The sequence below is a fragment of the Sceloporus occidentalis genome, unplaced genomic scaffold (genome assembly GCF_023333645.1).
Source record: "Sceloporus occidentalis isolate IW3139 unplaced genomic scaffold, rSceOcc1.0.p SCAF_8, whole genome shotgun sequence".
Classification (NCBI taxonomy): domain Eukaryota; kingdom Metazoa; phylum Chordata; class Lepidosauria; order Squamata; family Phrynosomatidae; genus Sceloporus; species Sceloporus occidentalis.
The window spans coordinates 13,142,356-13,159,947 of NW_028316988.1; the positions used below are offsets into that span (position 1 = coordinate 13,142,356).

The 17,592-nt window shown below is 43.4% G+C and overlaps 1 protein-coding gene across 6 annotated transcripts; it reads right to left on the reverse strand.

Annotated features, from left to right (window-relative positions):
* Positions 1-1,664: 1,664 nt before the first annotated feature.
* On the reverse strand, positions 1,665-16,962 carry ODF2 (outer dense fiber of sperm tails 2). 6 transcript variants are annotated; one of them, XM_089534772.1, is made up of 20 exons: positions 16,685-16,962; positions 15,668-15,749; positions 12,885-13,010; positions 11,999-12,169; positions 11,227-11,393; positions 10,740-10,869; positions 10,404-10,535; positions 10,028-10,102; positions 9,190-9,261; positions 8,904-9,020; positions 8,130-8,315; positions 7,524-7,633; positions 6,717-6,852; positions 6,246-6,356; positions 5,966-6,070; positions 5,466-5,624; positions 3,789-3,889; positions 3,314-3,476; positions 2,988-3,113; positions 1,665-2,642 (listed from the first exon to the last, which is right to left on the reverse strand). In XM_089534772.1, exons 1-20 carry the CDS (start codon positions 16,960-16,962, stop codon positions 2,469-2,471), a joined length of 2,721 nt encoding a protein of 906 aa, XP_089390898.1. In that variant the 3' UTR covers positions 1,665-2,468. The 6 variants fall into 6 exon arrangements, with proteins under 6 accessions (XP_089390898.1, XP_089390897.1, XP_089390902.1 ...); XM_089534771.1 differs by having other exon boundaries at positions 11,227-11,405; XM_089534776.1 differs by lacking the exon at positions 16,685-16,962 and adding an exon at positions 14,550-14,670 and having other exon boundaries at positions 11,227-11,405; positions 15,668-15,750.
* Between the last annotated feature and the right edge of the window lie 630 nt (positions 16,963-17,592).

The following is a 17,592-nucleotide window of genomic DNA, read 5'->3' on the forward strand; positions in this document are numbered from 1 at the left end:
CTTTTGCCGATGACTTGTTAGTCACTATTAGCGATCCAATAAATGATTCTAAAGAATTATTAAGAGAATTTAAAACTTTTGAATCAATATCAGGCCTGAAAATAAACAGTGGAAAAACAGCAATAATAGTTAAAAATTTAAGTGCAACTCAAGGAAAAGAACTAGAGCGGACTACGGGTTTCAAAATAAATAGTAAAGTTAGATATTTGGGCATTTGTGTTTCCAACAAGAACTCTGAATTATTTCCTAATAATTACGAAAAACTGTGGCAAAAAGTTAAAAAAGATTTGATATCTTGGAACAACTTGGATCTATCTTTTTTGGGAAGAATAGAAGTATTAAAAATGAACGTTCTCCCCAAATTTTTGTTTCTTTTTCAATCTATTCCGATTATTAAAAATGATAAACCCTTTCTAGAATGGCAAAAGAGCCTTCAAAAATTTGTTTGGGAAGGGAAAAAGGCCAGAGTTAAAATGAAATATTTACAAGATGCCAAAGAAAGAGGTGGTCTTGCTCTACCAAATCTTAAGCTTTACTTTGAGGCAACTTGTCTAACATGGATAAAAGATTGGGTAACTCTAAAGGATAAGGATATGTTAAGTTTAGAAAGTACGAACCTACGATTTGGCTGGCATGCGTATCTCTTTTATGATAAAGAGAGGGTGAACCTAGACTTTAATAATCATGTTTTGAGATATCCTCTGTTGAAAGTATGGAAAAAATACAAGAAAAGAATTAGCACCGAAATTCCCCTTTGGGTTTCCCCACATGAAGCTTTCTTTAAATTCAATATTATGGAAGAGGGAAATTGGTTGCTATATGAGGATTTAGTACAAATGGGCAGTTCTGGATATGAGATATTACCTCAGGAGAAATTGATTGAAAAGAATAGAAATATTACGTGGTTTTTCTACAGACAGTTAAGGGAACGCTTGTTAATGGACAAGAGACAAGTTGGCATTAGTAAGCCAGATTCAGACTTAGAACGCAAAATCATGTCAAACAAGAAATCCCCTCTGTCTAGATTTTACAAATGTATTTTGAAATATGATATGGAGGAGGAGATTATAAAGGACAATATGATCAAATGGTCTCAAAATTTTGGTTTCCCTATACAATTAGAACAATGGGAATATACATGGAATAGAAGACTAAAATATACATGCAGTCAAAGTGTGAAGGAGAATTATTATAAAATCTTCTTCCGCTGGTATTTGACCCCAAAAATGATTAGTAAAATTTATGGGAATTGTAGTGACCTATGTTGGAAATGTGAATTGGTCCAAGGTACATTATATCATATGTGGTGGACGTGTAAAAAAGCAATGCAATTTTGGAAAATGATTTATTTTGAAATTAAGAAGTCAATCTCTGTTTCGCTTAAGTTTTCTCCTGAAATCTTTCTGCTTAATATAATTGATTTGGAAATTGAAAAAAAAACAACTTTATTTTACATGATATCAGCAGCAAGAATAGTCTACGCCCAGAGATGGAAGCTAAAAGAAGTCCCAACGAAGGAAGACTGGAGACTTAAACTCATGGACATGATGGAAATGGATAAGCTTTCCAGAGGTCTAAGAAATGAGCCATCAAATTTCTTTTTAGAAGACTGGGAGAAAGTGCTTAAATATTTTCAAGACTCTTGAGGAGAGACAGCAAATTTAATATGAGATAAAAAATTTCTTCGTGTGTTTGCAAAGAAACTTGATTAATTATATATATTACATATATTAATTATATAAATTAGTTACGAATTGGGAAATATCCTAATAATGTTGAATTGTAATGACTCCAAGTTACGAGCTTCGAAATTAATTAGAATGATGAGATTAGGGTGAAGAATATAAGATTGCCTATGTGACTACTTTTTGAAGATTGATACTGTAATACAATTGTAAAGGTCTGATGAATCGAGTTTAGTATTTCATTTCAGATAATTAGAGTAACAGGTTTTGAATATAAGGGTTCTGATGATAGGGAAGTAGTGAATGAAGTTTGAATGGAAGGGATGGGGGAGGGAAGGGGAACGGGTATGATAGGTGGGAGGAAGTGAAGTGGGGAGTAATATAAGTTGGAATTTCTATAAGATTATTGTACTCTTTTACTTCATGTATGATTGTTATGAATTTTATTTGTTTTTTTTGTTTAAAAACATTAATAAACAAAACTTGGACAAAAGCACTGACAAAACACCCATTTTAAAAATACAGGCTGAATTACAAACCTGCAGGTTACTCGCAAAAGATGTAACCTGTGTTAAGGCACTAGAAGACTAGGGAAGGTAAAATGTGCCCGGCACCTCTCTCTCTGCCCATCCTATAAGCCTGTGGTGCAGCCTGCCTGAGTAAAAGATGTCCCTGCCATTCCAAAAGTAACAGATGGCAGAGTCAGATATGGCTTCGAAAGAGGCCCCCACCCAACTGAGCCTGTAAGAAGAGAGGATCAGAGGCTTAGGGGAAAGGGTTCGATCACAGGGGAGACCGAGGGCGGATGGGGGAGCTTGTCAAGGCACTGTCTCCAAAGACATTGGCGTAAGAAGACTTGAGGAAGTGGACGTAGTTTTGCATGCTGCGGTTGGTGCTCTCCGACTGTTCAAGACGATCCTTCAGGTCCTGGAGGCGGCTTTGGTATCTATGTTCTGCCTGTGGAAAGACACAAAGGATTCAAACACATCATTACCACATCAATGTCACCAGTACAACATTTCCCAACCAGAGTAGGAGATTGCTAGGCAAAGCAAAGAATGACACAGTCAGAAGATAAGGTCTATTCATTCCTTATTCTAAGATATCTATGTGCTCAATAGATGGCTGTTTTACTTTGGAAACAGCTCAATGCGTTTCGGCTTAAATGTATTTCAATGTCCTTCGTTAGGGGCGGTATGAAATCTAACTGCCCAAATCTCTGAAGCTGAGAATCTCATTCCATTTGCTGGACCAAAGCGGCTTTTTTCAAAGGAGGAGTCCCTGCTTCTGCCCAGCACTCACGTCATCCTTGTTCCGTCGCAACTGATTCATTTCTGTCTTTGTCCTGCTCAGCTGCGTCTCCAAATCCAGAATCTTGGACTGTGCTGTTCGTTCCCTTGCTGCGGCTCGCTCTCTTGTTTGCTCCAACTGCAGCAAGGCAGAAAGAATGAGTTTGATTTTGGGGGAGAGGGGAGCCAAGATTCCTCTTTGGAAAGGAGACTGGTAACAGTGGTAGTCTGATCTCAACTTTTGGAAGGTCAGAAAACATTCAACACACAGCATTCCTCCACCACCTGATACACACATACACACAGCAATTCTCCTGGCCAAGAGAGGGAGATACCCACCTGCCTCTTGGCATCGTCAATAGCCATCTCCAGCTGACGGGCTAAAGAGCCACATTCCCGGGTCTTCTCCTCAAGCCTCATTTGGGACTGATGGATTGACTCCTCTCTTTTGGCAATGACCTGCAGGAATTCGATGTTCTGGCTGCTTGTTGCTTCAAGTTTCCTAAGTAAGAACCATAAAACAAGATATATATATATATACACACACACACACATAAATTCAAGTCAACTGGGAAAGAAAATGAACTGGCTGGCCTCCGACAGGTATCTGAGAGAAACCACTGTCACTGTTGTGGTCAGCCTTCCTCTGTAGGAGAACAGATCTGAGAGCTTCCTTTTTAGTTTTCCCAATACTACCACAGTCATGGCCATGACAACACTTTCTCAGTTTCAAATCCGAACCTTGTGCAACAGTTGTGATCTAGTGGGCAAATGTTCCTACAGTATGAGCTCAGATTCCACTACACTCTCTAACCTCTCCATCTCTTCCAGCTTGTGGACCAGTTGTTTGTTCTCTTCTTGGGCCAACTGATATTTTTCTCTCGTCACCTCCATCTTGTCTCCCTGGAGCTCAATCTAAAATGGAAAAGGCAAAAAGGAAAACAAGCGTGAACCGTGTAAATTGTTTTAAGGAATACCAGGGACCCAAGAACAAGAGCCAGATCTGGGGGCTCCCCCTTTTCCGTGAAGAAGGCCTCTGCCATCTGTGCTTCCCAGGGAAACAGGAAAGACTTGTTGAAAAAGAAGGAGGCATAAAGGAGTAGGCAAAGCTACTGTGTCCAGCACCCAAGTGGAACCAGGACTCAGTGGTGCTTTCTACCATGATCTGCTTTCAGTCTCAGGCTGTAGACTTGAGACAGATAGGGTAAGAATAAAGAGATTCTCTGGCTCACAATGTATTTTGCTCCACTACTAAGTTACCCTTTAACTAGCCTGTCCCCATGAGTGCTCTGAATTATGATGGAGGTCTATCCCGTCAGAGAGAGGATGCTGGGCACGGTTGAGTCCTGGCACCTTCTGATTTACAAGTATTGGGCCCTTTTTAGGGCTAATTTTTATCCAGCATGAAATAGTTTCTTCTCAGCATCATACAGAAGAGCTGCCAGCCACCTGCAAGCAAAGCGAAGCACACAGATTGAGGCAAGCGGTGCAGGAATAGATAGAAAATGGCTTATGGGGCAAAGTAAAAGGATGCAGGGGCTCTCCCAAAACAGCACATTTGAAGTTTACAGGGAACGAAAAGCAATTGCCTGGTGCCAGGCATTCAAGGAACACACCTGGCAGGTGTAAATTCAGAGCCCCAAAATGCATGGAGGTGAAGCTTAGATGACCAACAATCCTGCAGAGCAGTTTACAGGACAATGTACAAAGATAACCTTCCCAGCTTCCCTGATTTTAATAACTGGAAGCAAATCAGCACTAGATCTTTTGCTTTCTAAAAGAACTTTGGAGGCACTTGCAGTATACATATTGAATTGCATACATTTGTACTTGACCTGCTGAGGTTCAGAAACTGATTTGGGCACAACATTCAACATCCCAAGAACTTCAGTTTTCTCATCTTTACTATATTTTATTTATCAATGGAGGGAGAGTTCTACTCTCAGAGGGGAATTTTCACATGCTAGCCCAGTATCTTATCACTCCATACTAAGAATAGAATCAGTTATGCCAAATATGCCAGACTGTGCAAACATTCTTGGAAGAGCGCTCTGATCTCACACTGCTTGGCCACTGAGCTTTCTCCTCAGTCAGCAGAGCTAAAAACTTATTGTTCCCTGATTCAAACAGCAAGTGCTCTTGGGATTCTGCATGGTGTGTCAGGATTTTAGTTATCTACAGACTCGCAACAAGGACCAATTCAGTGAATAAAAACAGAGCCACAAGAACGAAGGGAGCTGATAAACCTTAACAATAGACAAGACCCTGCAGAAAGCATGCATGAAGGAAGCTCGGCAGCAAACTTGGGGATAATATGAATAGCAAAAAGAAAGATATGCCACGCATCCATTTATTTGGCAGTGCAGTTGTTTTAATCATTTCAAAGAGAGACGAGACAAGAGACAAGAGATTGCACTTTCCTGATGCTAAAGGTGGCTCATTTTGGTCCCCGGCTTGAGGTTCGCGTGGGCGTCTTCTGCCAGTCCCTTACCCGCTGGCGGAGGTCCGTAATCATGGCTGACAGGTCCATGTTCTTCTTCTCATAACTCTTGAGCTGATCCTGACACTCAGCCAGTTTGGTCTCAGTGATCCTCAAGATCTCAGGAAGCTTTTCCAACTCAGCAACCTGGTTCTGGAACTGCTTACGAGCCTAAAGACGGAAACACAGGACGCTCCATCAGTATAGCAATAAAGTTGTGCATTTTAGGTAAAGTGGCACCTGTGAAACAAGAAGCTGGGCAAGTCTAGGTAGAGCCAGCCAATTACGACTTGCGGAGTATCAGAGAGGAGCCAGAGGGGAGGATATATTGTAGAGTCCAGGTAGAAATATGGGAAGGGTCAGTCAGAGACAGAGATAAAACCAGGTAGAAACTGAGATCATGGCAGTTAGAAATAGAGTTGGATATGCCCCTTCCATAATTATAAAAAGAAGAGAAACAGAGGACCCTCCCAGTTTGCGCCATTCAGCAACAATTTGGCCCAAACACTTACATTCTCAATTTCCTTGCTCATTTCCTCTTTCAGTGCTTTGTTCTCTTTGTCACACTGTTCCAGTTTCACAGTCACCTCATCAGCCTCCATTCGTGTTTTCACCACCTAGGCACAACATAAGAGACCCATGTAACTTGCTAAGAAACAGGCTTACGAACAGCCAAGAACACCTGAAAACCAAGAGACAGATCTGACCTACTAATAAAATCTTTGGGCTTTGGTTCAACAGAATTGGGCACATGAAGAAGGGATGACCGCAAAGGGGCCCAGGGTACCATACCTGATTCTTGTAGGTTTCAATCAGGCCTTCATAATTCTTGAGGGAGGCTTTGAGTTTTGTTATTTCTTTCTGCGCTTCATTCATCCTCTCCTCCACTGGTATCATGCTATTCTGTAAGAACCACAAGACAAGGGACAGTGTTAGAGATGGTCTGGTTGCAATGAACGTCAACAGTGTTTATATTCTATCTGAGCATGAATCTCCGATGAATCATCTCCCTGCTCTTCTGAAATTAAAGGATGTTAAATGAAATACCTTCTGTGCCCAGTTTAGTTCAACTGGTGAACTGGTGTTCCTGATAGGCCACTAACACATATTGACATGGGTTTCTGTTGAATACCACCTCTCCATCACTTCTGACCAATAGCCATGCTGGCTGGAGATGATGGGAATCATCACACATCTTACATGCTGAAAAGGTCCCTCCCTGTCCTGTACCATCTCTGGGATCCCTCTGGCTTCTCTACTGACCTTCAACCTCTCATTCTCAATTTTGAAGGAAGTGCTCTCCGTGACTTGCTTGTGGAGCTTGTCAACCAAAGCATCCCTGTCTTCCCGCATCTTGTCCTCCATAGCAGCTTGCTGATCCACCAGGTCTGAAATACGGCTGGCATGAAGCAGAGGGAAATGAAGCATTACCGAATATGAAAGGGAGGGAGACACAACTTCAACACAAAATAGGCTTTTACATATGTGGAGCATCTCAAAACCATCGGGCATCATCAAGTTCTCAAAGAGAGCAACCAGGTAACCAATTAGATGTTTGGAATTACAATCCACATCAGCTCTAGCCAGCCTGGTCAAAGGCAAGGGATTACAGCAGATATAACCCAAAACATCTGGAAGATACCCAGCTGAATATACTCAGGTAAGCGTGTCAGAGGAAGCTCAAATTCAGATGGAAAACTCTCTACATGACCTTCAGATAGTTGCTATCTCTGAGTTGTGAATATAAAATTAGGGTGGGATGAAGCAGAACCCTAAGCACCACCTTGAGGTCCTTAGAGCCTATCATGTGGAAAAAGTAGGAGAAAACCTTAAAATGGGGCCACAAATGGATAAACCATAGGCATAACTACTTTGGAAGGGATGTCACATAATTCAAATGCCTAGGTCTACCAAATAGAGTTATTAAACCATACCTTCAAGGGCAGCCCACAAAAAGCATCGTACTCAAGCCTAAACACAACAAAACATGTCTTATAAGGGCAAGCCAGCTTCTTGTTGCTCCAGGAACCAACTCCTTAAGCTATTCCCAAACCTCAGTGCAGTTCATACCTGTTCAACATCACTATCTCGACCTCCAGGTCACTTTTGTCTTTCACCACTTGGTTGTAGCGGTTTCTCCAAGACTCCAATGTAGACAAGGCCTCCGCAACATAGGTATCCTGCCGAGCATGCAAGATGAAATAAGTCAGGCGGTAGGAAGTACAATGGCATCATTTGCCACAGAGAACAGGAACTGATCCTGAGCTGACACTATATTAACCATAAGATGGGTGAAAGTAAATCAACTTCACAGTGCCCTGTGCATATACATGTGCTTAGTATTTAGGCAGGCCTTTGAATCCTAAATCATGTAGCACAAGAGCGTTTTGAAGGTAGTGTGCTGGACTTCTACACTTTTAATTATGTTTTAAATGTGTCTGAACCATGTGCTTTTTAAAAAAACAGAATTGCTTAATTGCTTTTTAAGTTCTGAAAACTAAGATTCTGAATCACATCCCTGAAGCAGCTGAAATATTAGCAAGATACAGATGTGACTTCAGTCTTTATTACTAGTATCCAAAAGTACATAAAGAGACAGCTGGGGGAGGATATCCACAACTGAGAAGCAAGAAAAACAAATGCCCAGTTTGTGAGGATGGCCAGAGCAACCCTTACCTTTTCCGCTAGCTGGGCGTTCAGCTGATCAGCATATTCTTCGCTCCGTTCTGCTCGCTCTTTCTGTGCTTTTATGGCATTTTTCAGGCCCTCCTTGTCCCGCTCTCCCTTTGCCTTTAGCTCCTTCAGCTGTTCCATGATGTTCTCCACTTCGGCCTTATGTTGAGCCGCAACACGTTCCAGATTCTGGAAGGAAGGCAACAAGATGGCACTCAAGGCTCTCAAATAGATTAAATGGGCATTTAAGACAGTCAACTTCCTCAACGTGTTTTTAAAAATACCCTGCCTTAAAAGCAAGTGAAGCTGTTGGTCCCTCTTGGTCTGTATTACCACCAGATGGATTTCAAAGCTGTCTATTATTCATCAAAACCAAGAGAGTTCTGCTAGGAACTGCAGTATCCACAGAAGCCAAGATACAAGCAGACCTATTTCCCTTCCCCATCCACAACCCACACAATCTATTTTGGGGGTCAGCTCTAATCTACACATGCAGCAAAATAAGGTGATAGAACAACTAGCAAAATGAACCATACCACTTCAGACAGCGAATATGCAAGGAGCCACTTTTCTTTTTAATACTCCTAAAAGTTCCTTGAGTATAATAAAGAAGCACCGCAGTGGAGTAAAGCTTCAGCTTTCCACCTTAATGTGCTAATTTTAATGATATTTTATCTCCACCTGCCGTCTTGGAACTGGTACAACTCACGGTGCCACCTGGTCTCATTGCAATCTTAGCTATGGGTCTCTGCCACTCAAGAGCACAAAGAGCTGTACCCGGATCTGGATGCCCAAGCGGTGATTCTCGGCTTCTTTATTGCGCAGCTGTGCCTGCAAATGTCCCCGCACAGCTTCCATAGATTTTGTGAGCTCAGCAGCGGTCTTGGCTTGGTCCTAGAATAGGGGTGCAAACAGACAAGAGAACAGAAAGGTGGAAGTTTGGCTTCTTATATCATTTATATACATGTGTGTGCATACAGACATGTTGCAATAGGGATGATTCTAAAGCAAGGAAGCCAAATCCCAAAACTTTTACCTAGGGAAGCAAATTACCCAAGCTTACCTTTTCTGTCTGTATCTGAACCATTAGCTCATCAACTTCCTTTTCTTTATCTTGTAACTTCTTTACCAATTGCTGAAAAGACAAACAAAAAGCAAACGGGGGGGAAAAATCACAGCCACAAAGGAAGTAGTTTCTCAGAAGCCAATACTGGTGTGTACATGGAATGAGATGTGAAATAAGAGATGTAGATAAGTCCCGTATCCTTTGCTGCATCCTTAACAATAGGACCTTATGAGCTGTCACATTGATGGAAGTATCTCTCTGTCATCCAAACCACTGCAGTGCCAGATTGGGCAAGAATTCATAATCTACACTACGCAGTATCTTGTAAGTGATGCCCAAAAATTCAAAACAGAAAAAGGAGGAAGATATTCTCTATGCACAGGCTTACCATCTAACACCGACAACACAACATGAAAAGGGGATACAGGAAAGCAAGCAAACTCAGGCACCATTTCTTAATGTCATGTAATTATTGAATGAAAAAGTAGCCATGAAAAATATATGTGACACTCCTTAGAGGTATGTTGACAAACGTTGTCTAAGAAAGCAACAAATTATCTCTCAGCTACCTTTATAACAGCCCTAACTGGAGCACTTTTATTCCCATTTTACAGATCAGGGAACTGAAGCTGACAGTCCCAAGGAGGGACATTTTCTTATTGGGGAATTAATACCCGAATTACACCTTCATGCCTTGCCTCCTGTTGTTTCCTGGCAGTTACTCAGCCTTGTTACTCACATTTCAATGGCAAAAATCTTTAAATTCTTAATGATATGCTGGCAGGAAAATACACACAGCACACACAACACACTGTGAATTTTGGTTTATATTCACCGCTTTCTCTGCATCTGAATCAGTCAGCCTTTTCATGAGTGCTGCTTGCTGCTCTGCTAGTTTCTGAGAATCTTTCTGTAAAACAAGAAGCAAAAAATGAAAGATCCATAGATGTATTTATTTATTAAGAAATTCCTGTGTGCCCCCCTCCGCCTTTTGGAAGTTTCTTGGCTTCCGTTGAGCCATCAGTATCCATCAATAAAGGGCAGGGTGGTCTCCATTCAAGGAAAAATCCACCATTTTGTGCTCCATATGACACTTTATTTCTCCCCCCCCAAAAGAAAATGCCAGAGTCAGTTCCACTATTCACTGAAAGATGTTAAATTAGGGCTTAACCATCAGGAGAAAATTCAAGCAGAAATGACCCCCTGCTTACCTCTCGACTGTGCTGCTCTCGAAGCAAGTCCCGAAGAGTTCGATTGGTTTCTTCAAAAGTACTCAGTTTCTGCAAGAGCAGCTCTTTTTGCCTAGTGAGTGTGTTGATGTCTGAAACTGTCATGTGCTTCTCCTAGAATTGAGGACAGAGCGGGGAAATAGGGGAAGCAGGGCAATGAAACCAAGTCATTTAGATTTGCTATCAAAACAGTAAAACCCTACAAAGAGGGTAGGCTAAGTGAGGCCCCTCAGGCCATTTCTGACAATTTGTCTGGCCCTCCTCAGCTGAGGGAGGGCCAGCCACCCCATCTGGGAAGCTGCTACTCTGAACACATACCGATTTCAGTTTGCCGATCGTGTCCTTCAGGGCTTGGATCTGTTTAGCAGCCGCCGCTCCATCCAGTTCCGCCTCCACCAGCTTTGACATCAAGCACTCCTTTTCGTGCATTAAGTGCCGCTTCTGGAGTCTGGGAAGGAAGAAACGTTTCAAACCTAGCAAGGTAAGGATTGAACAACTGGGCTGTGCATCTCTAGAAAGGGACAGGACTAAGATATTCCATTTTCAACACAAACCCAGCAAAGGAAGCTCAGTGAGGTACCAAGGCAATGTACTATTACTACTACTTATTATTATTATTCCCACCTTTTCCCCAGATACCAAAAAGGCCCCTTCTTGGTTTGAGAACCCCCCCCAGCCCCACATTTCAATTATAGTCTATGTTCCCCATAAACTGACATTTAGGCAGAAAGCATTTCCCAGGGTTCCCTTAAGATCCAAACCCCACCACTTTCTCTAAAGCAAGGGAAGTCAGAAGTTCAGTTACATGCTCAGATCTTTCTCTTCCTTCATACGTTCAATATTGCGCCGGAGAACGGTGTTCTCATGTTCCGTCTCAACTAGTTCCTGAGTGACCTCGTCCAGCTCTTCCTTCTGTTCTTCGAGGAGACGCTTGGCCACGCACCGTGCATCGTCCCGTTTGGGCATTTTTACCTGAGGACACAGCTAAACTCATTCAATAGACAGAGGGGTTTGTTGTACCCACAGTTCAGCAAAGAGAGCTGCTAGGAGTAGTGCTCCAGGCCAGCTTCTACATAAGCTGGACTACAATGGTTATAATATCCCATACTATGCATGCTGGCTGGGGATAGTGGTAAATTCACATTTAAAAGGTATTTGGTTTGCTCCAAGACTGACAGCTTTTCCGGCAAGCTAATCCCTACCACCACCACTTTCACGTTACCCTTCCCTTTTAGCTTAAACAATTCTCTCTCTCTCTAAACAGTAGGTAGCTATAGGACAAGGAAAATTTGAGGATGTGGGGCAAATAAGAAGGTACAGAGCATGTTCTTTAGCTCAAATCATCTCATTTACTGCTTCTCTAGCTGTTCAACACACAAAAAACACCTGTTTTGGTGCCTGACAAACCTGGCCACTCTATTTGCAGTATAAGGTAACAGGCAACACAGTGTATTCTGATTTACTAGGTGGTCATGGCTAACAAAGGCAAGGTAATGTTAGCCTTGAATAAAAGTATCATGGGGCCCAACCATGCTTGGTGCAAGAGAACCAGCTCATCTCCACGCCAATGGTCTCACCTCGTTTTTCAGCGTGCCCACCACATTCAGCAAGCTGTCGATCTTCTTCTCGTACTTGTTCATTTTGCAGTGAATGGCGTCTTCCTCTTCTGTCGAAAGGTCACTCAGGCGAAGCACTGACAGTAATTTTTCTGAATCTGGAGGAGTGATTTCCAGGCGATGGGTCGGTCCCTAATTGAAGAGGATGGGGCAGGGATTCCAATTTTTAAAAAGTGGTTCAAAAGCGTAATGCAGCCATCTTAGAAGGCTTTCTGATCCATCCATCTAAGAAAATCTCCTGTTCCCAAGACCCCCCCACACACACATACCCTCAAGATTATATTGCTTATTTTCCTCCCACTTCATGCTCCCCTATCCCAGTTTTGCCAAACTGCACTTTGGTCCTTTTGAAACTGCTGCTGGGATTCTCTTGTCCAATTACTTTTGAGTACAGCTAGAAAGAGTAACTTTTTTGAGCTACAGTTCCCACAGAGGAATTCTGAGAAGTGCCGCTAAGTGCAAAGATCTTTCTGCACCATACAATTTGCACATAAATGCCGCTCCATTTTATCTTGAACTGCAGACCTGAACCCATTAAATTTTCATTGCTCTCAAATTCAACCAATCCCTGGACTGAAAGAAACGGGGTAGCTTTTTCTGTATGTGGACTTGTTTGTCTTTCCCATACCAACAGGTAAGCTACTCCCAAATGATTTGCTTTACATTTTGTATATTATATATTTATAAAACACAACATGGTGAAGTGTGTGCTGTTGTGTGCGTATTTTTTAAACAAAGCAGGCAATGTTCCTGAGGTCTCCCTGGGTGCAGTACCAGGAACCAAGACACTGTGTCATGAACCAGACTACCAGCTGGCTACCAAGGCAAATGGCTGTTGTCGCCCTACCTCCCACTTGTATGATGACTCTCTGCAAGATGTTTTGCCGGGGGGCATCCAGGGGACTCTGGTTTTTACTCGGACACTGCGGCGCACATTCACGGTATCCCCTTTCATTTTCTGCTTGTGCTTTTGCTGCAGGAATGGAGAAGACAAAAAAAAAAAAGGAGGGTGCACATCACATTATAGAAGTCTGACCATACAGTTTCTGTGTCTAAACTCTGCAACGGAATAGGAACCCCTCATCCCCAGCTCCCCTCCCAAGTCATTCCAAGAAACAGTACCACGGAAAACAGCTTCACATTCTACATCACAGTGCGGTCGCAGTAACCATGCTCAGGAAAAAGAAATATAGATACCACATAGCCAAGAGTGTAAGGGACCAGACTGAAAGCAGCTTTTGTTGTGGGTCACTCAGGATCATTGTGACATCACCCATGTTGCTTGGTCTCTTATGATGCAAGGTAAGGCCTTGGTTACCCTGGGAAAATTAGACCTAGTGTGTGGTAGGGAAGAGTGGCGGCCTGTGTGTAGCAGAGGACTACGAACAAGCGGCAAAGGTGGCCCATGATCTACTATTGTATCACTATAATTCCTACAACTGGAATTATCAGGGGCCTGAAGCTTCTATGATGGTAGGCCACAATTAATTTGATCATTTAGGCATTCTTAGGCACTACTCTTTAGTACCAAATACAGGGATCTTTGGATGTCTTTTAGTATGTCTCATTATAGTTACCATTTTTTTGCTTTTGCTTGGAAAGCCTGTTGTAGTGAAAGGTTGACTGCAAACACATTTACTTAATAATGAAGTGATTTCAATTGCTTACTGGCTTCTGTTCAAAATATGCATGCACTTATCATCAACTTTCTTTTTTTGATACGCTAGCTGTAAGAAACACCTGACAAAGCAGACTCGGCCCACAAGACCTTATGGTACAAACCTCTTTCTCTCAGTCCCAAAGGTGCTGGAAGATCCCTTCACACACTGATCCAGACTAAGATGGTTATGGATCTTAGAAACATGTGAATGAAGGTGTGCCATATAATTGGATTTCATTATATTCAATGCCTGGATTGCAACAGTTGCTTGAATAGGAAAGAGTAAGCTGTTTCCAGATAGAACCAAGACTGGGCAAGCTTTTAAGCCTGAAGATTCGGGGACATGAGAATAGACATGAGATGCAACTGTCGTAACCTCTCCAGTTGTGTCATTTGGTTAGCTACATCCTCACTTGTCCATGGAAATCCACATGGGATCACTTGGGCAACTCACACTCCTTTAGCCTCGGGAGAAGGCAAAAGTCAGGCATCACTGAACAAATCTTGTCAAGAAAACCCCACGATAGGGTCGTTGTAAGTCGGAAACAAAGGCATACCACAATAAACTGATCTTGAGCAATGTCCTAAATAAAAGGGGTGTGCTTGATCAGGAAAAGAAAAGCACTCAGGAACATACAATGGGTGAATGACACAAGTCCTATTTTCTGAACCAAGGCACAAAGACTAAACAAGGAACGAGTAAGCATCGAGCAAAGGCATACTACTTTAACCTGCTTTTCTCTTACTGGTGCCTGAAGCGGTATAGAAGCAGGTCTTGAGCTTCCACTGGTGTTTCTGGGGGCACCTGCGTTCTCAGCAGAGCCACCGAAGATACCTGATGCACACTCGTACCTGGGCTTTTGCAGGTGGAGGTGGTGGTGTTTTCTGACCCTTTTTAATATGGACATGGACAGGGGTATTTTCATCCACATGGACGTGCAAAGGGGGAGTTGTGGAGCGGCTCTTCATGGTTCTCCTCCGGGAAGCGGGAGAGGGCATTCAGTACAGAGAGGGGAGAAAAGGACCTGTGAATAAGTACACTGGAAATAATAACAAATCCATGGGCCACAGATTTTAACACAACAAACCTGCAGCTGCCTGGATGGTGGTAGTGGGGACACGGGATCGCTTCAAGCCCAACAAGCATGTCATAAAATACTCTTAAAGTACAAACACTGTTGTAAATATCTCTTAATTTGTCATATATAGCCTACAACATTCCCTTCAGCTACATCTCCCGACACATAAAGATTCGTACAATGAATATGTATGAAAGTTTTGACACATGGAACCATTTTGTATCTCACTTTACTACACAGCAGCTATCTTCATGGCCCAAAACACACTGCAGAAAATAATCCAATTTGAGATGGCTTTAACTGCCCTGGCTCAGTGACAGGGAATCCTGGGAACTCTAGTTTATTGTGTCACCAGAGCTCTCTGACAGAGGCTAAACTATAGTTCCCAGAATTCCCTAGCATTGAGCCAGGGTAGTTAAAGTGGTCTCAAACTGGATTAATTTTTCTGCAGTGTGTTTGGGACCCTTATGGACTATAAATGCTCCTCTGTGACTCCATGTTGTTTTGGCAACATCCCCAACTACCTTCAGAGTCATACTCAGAGCTTAGATAAGTTACTCTTTTAGACTACAGCTCCCAGAATCCTTTAGCCAGCACAGACCCATTTGGAGAGCTCTGTTCTAAAGGAGTAACTTTTCCAAGGCTGCATTTGCACAGAGCTCTCCAACAGAAACGGCTAAAGGTTTCGCAAAAGTACAATTCCCAGAATTACACTGAACCACAACAGCTGAAGTGGTGTCAACCTGGATTATGTCTGCAGTGTGGATGGAGCCCAGCCATCTTCCGGAAATACACAACTCTCGCCATACATTTCTGTCTTCTCACCCCACCGCCCCCAGCAATGGCAATGGCTCCCTTGTAAGAGTTACTACTACGGCTAAGCATACGTACAATTTCCAGGAGTGCTTCACAATCTGTTAATTCTTTTCTTTGGGTAGTAATAGCTATTCCACTCCTGACAGACGGAGACAACCTGCAAGGAAGGCAGAAAGAAGAAATGTCAGCATTCAACATACTTGCATCCTGGACTATTTCTGCAGTATAGATGGTGCCTTTAACTGCCCTGGCTCAGTGTCATGGCATTCTGGGATCTGTAGTTTTGTGAGACATTGAGCCTTCTCTGTCAGAGAGCTCTGGTGCCACAATTAACTACATTTCCCAGGATTCTGTAGCAATGAGCCATGGCAATTAAAGCAGGGTCCAAATGGATTACTTCTGCAGTGTGGATGGTGTCTTTAACTACCAAGAAATTCTGGGAACTGTAGTTTGTTGTGGCACCAGATCTCTCAGATGGAGAAGGCGCAATGTCTCGCAAAACTACAAATCCTGGAACTTCACAGCATGGAGCCACGGCCGTTAAAGGACACCAGAAAGAATCCACTTTGAGACCGCTTTAACTGCCCTGGCTCAGTGCTAGGGAATCCTGGGAATTGTAGTCTGATGGGGAAGGGTAAATGTCTCACAGGACTACTGTTCCCAGAATTCCCTAGCTTTGAGCCGGGGCAGTTAAAGTGGTCGCAAAGTGGATTATTTTGGGGAGAAAAGCAGCATAAAAATGAAAGAGTGTAAGCTAAAATAAAAATTGTTTTTGCATTGTGTTTTTGGAGCCTAGGCCTTTAGCGTCAGCCACAACCGGTCGCCTTGGTAACTCAGAGCTAGGGAATTCTGGGAACTGTAGTTTTGGGTGAGACACCGAGCCTTCTCTGTCAGGTGCCACAACAAACTACCATTCCCAGAATTCCTAGCACGGACCCAGGGCACTTAAGGCGGTCTCAAGTGGATAGCTATTCCCGCAGTGTGTGTTCTGGGCCACTGAGCCTTCCCTGTCAGAGGGGCACTGGCAACCGCAGCGGACTACAACTCCCAGAATGCAACGCGGCCTATTTCCTCCCTGCGCCTCCCTCTCACCATGAAGCCCTCATTCGTCCCCGGAGCCTCCGCCTCAGGACCTCCTCGAAGTTGTGGATGAGGCGGCGGTAGCTGGGGCGGCTACAGGCGGCGCTGCCATGGCTCCCCGAAAGAGGAAGAGGAGGGTGCAGCGGAAGCGGCGAGCGCAGCCCCAACCTGTGGCCTCCTCCGCAGAGGCAGCGCCCGCAAGGACTGGCCGAGAAACAGCTGCAGCGGCTCCAAGACGCGCAGAGCGACTTCCGGCTCCGCCTCCGGCACGCCGCACGCCGCTCCCCCATTGGTCCGTTCGAACGCCCGCCACCGCCCTCAGGACACGCCCCCTCCTCTCTCGCTCGCGCTCTCTCTCGCTCACAAGGCCCCGCCCCTGCGCTTAAATACCGAGGGGGGCGTGGCGTCACAACGGACACGCCCCTCCCAAGATGCGGAAGGCTGTTCCTGCCTGAGGCAAAGCGGTTGTTATGGCAACCAGCCGAGGGGGACTACTACTACTACTACTAAAGGCCTAGAGGCCTAGTCAAATAGTCCAAAACACACTGCAGAACCAATGCAGTTTCAGACCGATTTAAAAACACATTATTATTGTTGTTATTGTCTGTCAGAGAGCTCTGGAGTCACAACAACAACTGTTAATAATAATAAAAGGACAGAATATTATTAATAATAATAATAAAGTGAGACATTTAGCCTTCTGTCAGAGAGCTCTGGAACCACAACAGCAATATTATTATTATTATTAATTATGGCTCCAGCGCTCTCAATAACATCAATATTAATTAATAATGTTAATTGTTGTTGTGGCTCCAGAGCTCTTTGAGAGAGAAAGCTAAATGTCTCACTTTATTATTTGATTGATTTATAATAAAGCATTGGCCTGGGATTTGGAATATGTGAGGAATAAGCATTGCTTT

Excerpts from the sequence above, each read along its gene's own strand:
- ODF2 (XM_089534771.1), bottom strand. The coding sequence starts at position 16,962 with ATGGGGGAGCGGCGTGCGGCGTGCCGGAGGCGGAGCCGGAAGTCGCTC. Across the intron at positions 11,406-11,998 it reads TGGGCACGCTGAAAAACGAG|CTGTGTCCTCAGGTAAAAAT; the intron begins GTGAGACCATTG and ends GAATGAGTTTAG. Across the intron at positions 3,114-3,313 it reads TTGACGATGCCAAGAGGCAG|TTGGAGCAAACAAGAGAGCG; the intron begins GTGGGTATCTCC and ends GCCTTGCTGCAG.